The sequence below is a fragment of the Salvelinus sp. IW2-2015 genome, linkage group LG4p (assembly GCF_002910315.2).
Source record: "Salvelinus sp. IW2-2015 linkage group LG4p, ASM291031v2, whole genome shotgun sequence".
NCBI classification, from domain to species: domain Eukaryota; kingdom Metazoa; phylum Chordata; class Actinopteri; order Salmoniformes; family Salmonidae; genus Salvelinus; species Salvelinus sp. IW2-2015.
In genome coordinates this window covers 9,271,294-9,280,263 of record NC_036841.1, presented here as the reverse complement: position 1 = coordinate 9,280,263, position 8,970 = coordinate 9,271,294, and the positions used below count along the sequence as shown (strand labels likewise).

Genomic DNA, 8,970 nt, shown 5'->3' with positions numbered 1-8,970 from the left:
AATGCTGGGTTTTGCATCATATGGACTGGCATAGCTGTTCTGTGAGTGTTATTGAGTAGGCTGGTACCCCATTTCATGGACACAAGATCCATAGGTAAGCCTGTACATTCCTATGTAAGTATGCCCCCAATGCAATTCTGAAGTCAAATACATCCACAGTGCAATTTCAACCAATTATTTGGCATCAAATTAACTAATTATGATCTTTTGTTGAATTTGTATAGCAACATTCCAACCTTTTTTAGCATTATAGTCCAATTTTGGCATGATTATTTTTATCTGCTTGCTTTAGTTTCAATTCGAAACTTTTATTTTGAAACCACCGATTCCACTATTGTTGTTCACAACACACATGTGCCAGTCTTCTCATGGTTCATTGAAAAAAGAAAGAGAAAGTAAAACTCCACCGGGAAGCTCAACAAACACCTTTATCATCGTCTGCTCTCTATTGTAGACTGTTCTTCTTGTTTTACTGCAACAGACAACAACGGTGAATATAGTCCTAATAAGGCTATTAGGATACTGCAGAAAAGGTAACAGGTTACTCGCCGAAAGTTCACTTCAGGTGAGCATCATTTGACGCAAAGCAATGTCCCGTGGTTCGAATGCTGGATTTGACCGACACATTACGATTTTTTCTCCTGAGGGCCGCCTCTATCAAGTCGGTGAGATGTTTTGCTTAATTTCTCCAGTTTTGTTTCGTGCAGGGGATGAGCTAGGCTTGTCTAGCATCTGTATATGTATCGTTCTATACCATCTAAAATCATCTAAGATATTCGCGCAGTGAATGTGTTGCGCTGTAGCTGTATGTGACGATGAGCATCCCCATAGGCCAAACGTGTAGTATATTGTGATTATAACCATATTGTGATTATAAACATATTGTGATTGTATATTTCACATAGCATGTGGGGGGGACTACAAATGTTTTAAATGTGTGTTACTTCTCTGTGGTATAATATGTCCGTCAATAAAGCGATCTACCAATGTTTGAGACTTTCCCATGAGCACCTTTAGACCTATAGTATTCCAAGCCCCCTGTTTACCCCATGCAGCTTTTAAAAGTTAGCCTATATTTAAGTAGTATAATCTCATGTTCTCATGTGTTGTCCCTCAGAGTATGCCTTCAAAGCCATCGCCCAGGGTGGGTTGACATCACTGGGCGTGCGGGGGACAGACTGTGCTGTGGTGGTCACACAGAAGAAAGTGCCGGTAAGATATTCATCATCTGTCCTTAGTTCCATCTCCATGTACCAGGAGCTTCTGTCTTAGTTGTCTTTGACTTCATCCAAATTAGAAAAAGAATGTTGATATCTGGCGTTAGAGAAAGAGTCAGTCATGAACAGTGAAGCATGACAGAGTGGTGTCTCAGCATTTCTGCTGACAGGGCACACGCCACTGATTTGTTAAAGCTTGTCCAATCGAAATATTATATTGTGGCACCAACCCAATATTCCTAACAACAATGAGGTATCATCTACTATATGTGACCCTGTCATTATAATACAGGACAAGCTGCTGGATTCTGCCACTCTGACCAACATGTACCCACTTACCCCACGCATTGGATGTGTGATGACAGGACACAATGGTGTGTATAATGGCACAGACTACATCTCACATCACACACACACACACATCAGTGGTGGTCAGTGGCGTTTAAGATGAGGGAGAACAATTATTTAAAAAATGYATGAACATGGCCTTATTTCTATTACAGCATATTGGATAACTGTCATTCATATTCCATTCACCCACTTCAATGTAACATCGATAACGTTAGGCTACTACATGATACTCAAATTTCCCCTATACCCATCAAGAGGTTGCTACAACCTAGCCTATGAATGAAAGATTACAACGTAGCTGTCACGGCCGTCAACAGAAGTAGACCAAAGCGCAGCGTGGTGACAGTACATATTCCTTTATTTATATGACGCCAACAAAAACAATAAACAATCCAAAACAACCGTGAAGCTAAAGGGCTATGTGCCACAAACAAAGTTAACCTCCCACAAAGACAGGTGGGAAAAAGGGCTACCTAAGTATGGTTCTCAATCAGAGACAACAATAGACAGCTGTCCCTGATTGAGAACCCTACCCAGCCAAAACATAGAAATACAAATAATAGAACTAAAGAACATAGAATACCCACCCCAAATCACACCCTGACCAAACCAAATAGAGACATAAAAAGGATCTCTAAGGTCAGGGCGTGACAGTAGCAGCACACAGGTCGAGAGAAAATATTGGTGACAGACGGACAGATAGTGACACATTTAATACCGCCTTGCACACTCTTGCCTACATCTAGCTGATCTAGGGTGTAATCGTTAGTCCAACAGTTGCAAACGAGTTTCTATTGGTCAAATTCAGGTATGTTTATCCCTGTTTTGTTCCGTTTGCTTTCATTTAAGAAGCGTTTTTCAACAGAATTGGCGGAAGGAATACACCCCAGGTCACGGATAAACACAGTTCACATTCATAGCAGCCACGTTGTATTCCTGCTCGCATCTATGCGCTGTCCTCCTCTCACCTTTTCCCTTCGTTTGTGGACTTCAATGCACAATACATCAGCTGTATGTGACCAGGCGAAATAACCTTTCCAAGCCAAACCGTATCATAACTGCTACACACAGCCTACATTGTTGTTACCATATTAGCTAAAGTAACGTCAAATTCAACATAGCTAATAGAACTAACGTGTTAGTAAACCAGCTACAATCACGCAGTAACTTTACAGTGTATAGTTAGTTAGCAGTTTAGCACTTACACCGGCAGCCCGGTGGCAGTAAATTAGTCAAACCAAACGCTTACCTTGACTTGGAAGAGTTCCAGTGTTGTGTTGGATAGTCATAGCTAGCTAGCTAACATAGCATCCGTCTGTTTGAGCAGGGTGTTTGAGTATGCTAAACTAGCTAGCTGCATTTGCTAGCTAATTAAGTGAAACTAAAGAGTGAAAAAAAATGACAATCTCTCTCTTGCTTCTCTTTAATTTTTGAAGAAATTAATTTGTTAAAAACTGTTCAACTATTGTCTTTCTCTCTCTTTAAGTCAACTACTCACCACATTTTATGCACTGCAGTGCTAGCTAACTGTAGCTTATGCTTTCAGTACTAGATTAATTCTCTGATCCTTTGATTGGGTGGACAACATGTCAGTCCATGCTGCAAGAGCTCTAATAGGTTGGAGGACGTCCTCCGGAAGTTGTCATAATTACTGTGTAAGTCTATGGAAGGGGGTGAGAACCATGAGCCTCCTAGGTTTTGTATTGAAGTCAATGTACCCAGAGGAGGACGGAAGCTAGCTGTCCTCCGTCTATACCATGCTACCATACAGAGTGCTGCTGAGGCTACTGTAGACCATCATAGCAGCAAAACAGTGTGTTTTAATAAATAATTTGGTAACGTAAATATATTTAGTGTAGTTTTATTTAAATGTTTTATTATTTTTATGAAATTCACTGAGAAGGATGGTCCTCCCCTTCCTCCTCTGAGGAGCCTCCACTGACACACACACACATCCTTTTACTCTCTCTTCCTCTCCCCCTCAGCGGACAGTCGATCCCAGGTCCACAGGGCACGAGTGGAGGCCGCCGAATGGAAGTACAAGTTTGGCTATGACATCACAGCAGATATGTTGTGTCGGAGAATGGCGGACATCTCCCAGGTCTACACACAGAACGCTGAGATGAGACCTTTGGGATGCTGTGAGTGGTGTTCCCCTGTCCTCCTGTCACCCTGTCTCTCTGTTCTCTTCCTCTCCATTGATTCACTCCCTCTCACCCTTACCATTAATCCCCTGGTTCCTTTTCCGGCCGACTGTTTACCTCCTTTCTTTCAATACCTCTATACGTCCTTTTTTCCTCTCCCTGATTGCCCAGTAATAACTTTTTTTTAATCACTTTGCCGCATTTTTCAAATGTAAGTGGTATATTTGCAAAACTCTAAACTGATAACACTTGTAATGCCCCCTATCTTATGATTAGAAACTCTTGTTGTGCTTTCATTGGGGTTTCACACATCTTTCACCCCTGAGTCATTCATGCAAAATCAGCGATTTACGTGAAATACCCTGAGAACATTTAGTTTAGTCACCAATACATCAGATAATGATAGGCTCACCATTTAGTCATTTTAACTACCATTTAATCCAAAAGCAAAAAATACAAGTTACACATTTCAAAAATGTTATTTTTGAAGTGCTCAATAAAAGAGTAGTAGGTGGTAAATATCGTTTTCCATACAGTATTTGATAATAACTTAACATGCACAATTATTTTATCATTTGTATCCAATGGCAGGTTGTGAGCATGTTGAGAAATATGCCAGTCTTACGGTTCCATTATCTTTTTACAGTACATACGTAGGACAAATAATCAGAAATTGGGGTATTGTAAAGCAGTTGGCTACTGTAAAAACATAGCACAGTGTTGTAAACCATTTCTTCCCCATGCAACATTCTACAAGATAACCTTTTCTACGTGACTTGTCAACTGCTACATTATCGCCTGTCTCTTAGCCATGGTATATTGGCCGTATACCCCATCTCCTCAGGCCTTATTGTTTAAATATACAACCCAGGTATTTCAGCAGTGCACGGTACACTACACTATAATTCCAGATGGTAGTATATAGAGTGATGCTTTCCACTTTGTCCTATTAAGGCACACTGGTGGAGAATGATGATGTAGTATTTACAGCCACATCCATATATGATTTGGTTTTACCTTACAACATAAATTGATGTCCAACTGATACATTTATACATACAAATTATATAGTTTTACAGTGATCAGCAGTTATGAAACTAAAGTGCGTTCGGAAAGTATTCAGGCCCCTTGACTTTTTCCACATTTTGTTACGTTACAGCCTTATTCTAAAATTGATTACATTCTTTTTCCCCCTCATCAATCTACACACAATACCCCATAATGACAAAGAGAAAACAGTTTTTTAGACATTTTTGCAAATGTATTAACAGAAAAAACGGAAATATAAAATTTACATAAGTATTCAGACCCTTTACAGTACTTTGTTGAAGCACCTTTGGCAGCGATCACAGCCTTGAGTCTTCTTGGGTATGACGCTACAAGCTTGGCACACCTGTATTTGAGGAGATTCTCCCATTGTTCTCTGCAGATCCTCTTGAGCTCTGTCAGGTTGGATAGGGAGCGTCGCTGCACAGCTATTTTCAGGTCTCTCCAGAGATGTTCGATCGGGTTCAAGTCCAGGCTCTGGCTGGGCCACTCAAGGACATTCAGAGATATGTCCCAAAGCCACTCCTGCGTTGTCCTGGCTGTGTGCTTTGGGTTGTTGTCCTGTTRGAAGGTGATCCTTCGCCCCAGTCTGAGGTCCTGAGCGCTCTGGAGCAGGTTTTCATCAAGGATCTCTCTGTACTTTGCTCCGTTCATCTTCCCTCGATCCTGACTACTCTCTCAGTCCCTGCCGCTGAAAAACATGGTGCCAGGTTTCCTCCAGACATGACGCTTGGCATTCAGGCCAAAGAGTTCAATCATGGTTTCATCAGACCAGAGAATCTTGTTTCTCATGGTCTGAGAGTCCTTTAGGTGCCTTTTGGCTAACTTCAAGCGGGCTGTGGCTTCCATCTGGCCACTCTACCATAAAAGCCTGATTGGTGGAGTGTTGCAGAGATGGTTGTCCTTCTGGAAGGTTCTCCCATCTCTACAGAGGAACTCTGGAGCTCCGTCAGAGTGACCATCTCTTCTCTTGGTCACCTCCCTCAGTTTGGCCGGGTTTGGTGTTTCCATTCATTTAAGAATGATGGAAGCCACTGTGTTCTTGGGGACCTTCAATGCTGCAGAATACCCTTCCACAGATCTGTGCCTCGACACAATCCTGTCTCGGAGGTCTACGGACAATTCCTTCGACCTCATGGCTTGGTTTTTGCTCTGACATGCACTGTCAACTGTGGGACCTTATATAGACAGGTGTGTGCCTTTCCAAATCATATCCAATCAATTGAACTTACCACAGGTGGACTCCAATCAAGTTGTAGAAACATCTCAAGGATGATCAATGGAAACAGGATGCCCCTGAGCTCAATTTCGAGTCTCATAGCAAAGGGTCTGAATACTTATGTAAATAGGGTATTTCTGTTTTTTATGTTTAATAAATTTGCMAAATTTTCTAAAAACCTGTTTTCGCTTTGTCACTGTGGGGTATTTTGTGTATATTGATGAGACGAAACAATATAATTTTATCAATTCCATAATAAGGCTGTAACGTAACAAAATGTGGAAAAAGGGAAGGGGTCTGAATACTTTGCGAATGCACTGTACATTAACTAGACATTAAACATTTTGGTTCAGTAGTTATCCGTTTTCAGCAGTTTGATTAAGTAATAGTTAATTGTATTGTTAACAAATGACAAGAAAATCATATTAAAAGTAAAGTGAATATTGCATTTTGAAACACAGATACTTATACTGAMCAAAAATATAAACGCAACAATATCAACATTTTATTGAGTTACAGTTCATATAAGGAAATCAGTCAATTGAAATGAATTCATTAGGTCCTAATCTATGAATTTCATWTGACTGGGAATACTGATATGCATCTGTTGGTCACAGATACCTTAAAAATAAATGTAGGGGCGTGGATCAGAAAACCAGTCAGTACCCAAACATTCCCAATGGGTGACATGTCTGGTGAATATGCAGGCCATGGAAGAACTGGGACATTTTCAGCTTCCAAGAATTGTGTACAGATCCTTGCATCATGCGGCTGTGCATTATCTTGCTGAAACATGAGGTGATGGCGGCAGATAAATGGCACGACAATGGGCTTCAGGATCTCATCACGGTATCTCTTTGCATTCAAATTCCCATTGATAAAATGCAATGGTTTTCTTGTTCGTAGCTTATGTCTGCCCATACCATAACCCCACCGCCAGCATGGGGTACTCCGTTCACAATGTTGACATCAGCAAACCGCTCGCCCACACGACGCCATACACATGGTCTGCGGTTGTGAGGCCAGTTGGATGTACTGCCAAATTTCCTAAAACAACGTTGGAGGCGGTTTATGGATAAGAAATGAACATTCACTTCTCTGGCAGCAGCTCTGGTGGACATTCCTGCAGTCGGCATGTCAATTGCACGCTCCCTAAACATTTCAGACATCTGTGGCATTGTGTTTTGTGACAAAACTGCACATATTAGTGGCATTTTATTGTCCCCAGCACAAGGTGGACCTATGTAATGATCATGCTGTTTAATCAGCTTCTTGATATGCCACATCTGTCAGGTGGATGGATTATCTTGGCAAAGGAGAAATGCTCACTAACAGTGATGTAAACAGATGTGTGCACAAAATTTGAGCAAAATAAGCTTTTTGTGCTTATGGAACATTTCTGGTATCGTTTATTTCAGCTCATGAAACATGGGATCAACACTTTCCATGTTGCGTTTACATTTTTGTTCATTAGATAGAATATGTATCCAAATTGAAAGAGTGATTTGGTGCAGTGAACAAAAGACTGTGAATTKAATTTGTTGCACCCAGTCAACTGAAGATGTGCTGAGAGTTTTTAAACATGAGCCATTTTGATGATCTGTTTAGATGTTTGTGCTTAGAGTTGTGAAAATGGCACCAAAGTGATTGAAAAGATCTATGTGCAGTAGGTGAGTCCTAACTCCCACACAGAGGACTCAGACCCATATCCTTTTCCTCCCAATGTCTCCAGGTATGATCTTGGTGGCCATGGACCCCCAGCTGGGTCCCATGCTGTATAAGTGTGACCCGGCAGGCTACTTCTGTGGATTCAGGGCCACCAGCGTGGGGGCCAAGCAGACAGAGGCTAACAGCTACCTGGAGAAGAAACTGAAGAAGAGGCCGGAGCTGTCATATGAGATGACTGTGGAGGTAGGCGGATGGATACACCTGGATACTCATGGAAACATCTGGCGAAATGTGAAAGTCTGTACAGTATTCAATCTCTCTCTCTCTCTACTCTCTCTCTGTTTCTTTCCCTCTCTCCTCCTATAGTTGGCCATCTCCTGTCTCTCTTCTATTCTGTCAATGGACTTCAAGCCCAGTGAAATTGAAGTGGGTGTGGTCACTAAGGAAAGCCCCAAGTTCAGGTACTATACCATCACAGTAACTGCATTTCGTCATCACTGTGTTTTTTATATGCTCATATGGTAATGATCAAGGATTTAAAGGGAACAACAGCCAAATGATCAATTCTCTCTTTCTGTCTCCCCAACCCTGGTTTCTAAAACCCACTCTCATCTTCTCTTCTTTCCTCTCACAGGACACTCTCTGAGACAGAGATCGACACTCACTTGGTGGCCATTGCTGAGCGGGAGTAGAGGTGCAGCCATCCACATACAGTACTTCAGGTGTCAGGCTGACTAACAGACTAACCTAGTGGTTCAGTAATAGGACAATAATACTACTTCAGTACAATACTTGGATATGTTTCTACTTTCCAACTATTTACATCTGCACGGGTTGATTTTCACCTTCAGTCTGCATATCAAATCTTCTAGGACATACCGCCAGGCTGTAACTAGAATTCCCATGTTTGTTGGATTGGTTTGATCGTGTGGATCGTTTCATCCATCCTATTGTCTGTATCTCATTGAACCCCATTGTTTATGACCATCAAAATGGGTTTTAGCTGCCTGTGYCCAGAGCGTTACTCATGTCATCTATCACCTGCCACAGAAACACTGTCTAACAGAATAAAACACATCAAATAAAACAAAAGAACACTAATATCCCTTTTTTATTCTGATATGCTTAGATGTTTTCTGTAGAATCACAAAAGACACAGTAGTGCTTAACYTTTTGTATTTGTTTGATTCGATACATGTAACTAGAGTCCTGGGTCCGTATTCACAACATGTCTTTTGTATCCACAAAATGTCTCCCCAAAAAGGTCCTAGGAATCCTGTTGTATCGTTTTTAAAGACAAAAAAACTCCCAGCTCAGAGTAGGT

General features: G+C 41.3%; 1 protein-coding gene across 1 annotated transcript; it reads left to right on the top strand.

Moving 5' to 3' along the window:
* Positions 1-397: 397 nt before the first annotated feature.
* Positions 398-8,741, top strand: LOC111960263 (proteasome subunit alpha type-6). Its single transcript, XM_023982187.2, has 7 exons — positions 398-665; positions 1,118-1,212; positions 1,510-1,591; positions 3,554-3,709; positions 7,711-7,889; positions 8,013-8,107; positions 8,281-8,741. Exons 1-7 carry the CDS (start codon positions 590-592, stop codon positions 8,336-8,338), a joined length of 741 nt encoding a protein of 246 aa, XP_023837955.1. The 5' UTR covers positions 398-589; the 3' UTR covers positions 8,339-8,741.
* The last annotated feature ends 229 nt before the right edge of the window (positions 8,742-8,970 follow it).

Coding starts and splice junctions, on each gene's coding strand:
- LOC111960263 (XM_023982187.2), top strand. CDS start 590: ATGTCCCGTGGTTCGAATGCTGGATTTGACCGACACATTACGATTTTT. Junction 1,592..3,553: donor TGTGATGACAGGACACAATG/GTGTGTATAATG, acceptor TCTCCCCCTCAG/CGGACAGTCGATCCCAGGTC. Junction 8,108..8,280: donor AAGGAAAGCCCCAAGTTCAG/GTACTATACCAT, acceptor TTCCTCTCACAG/GACACTCTCTGAGACAGAGA.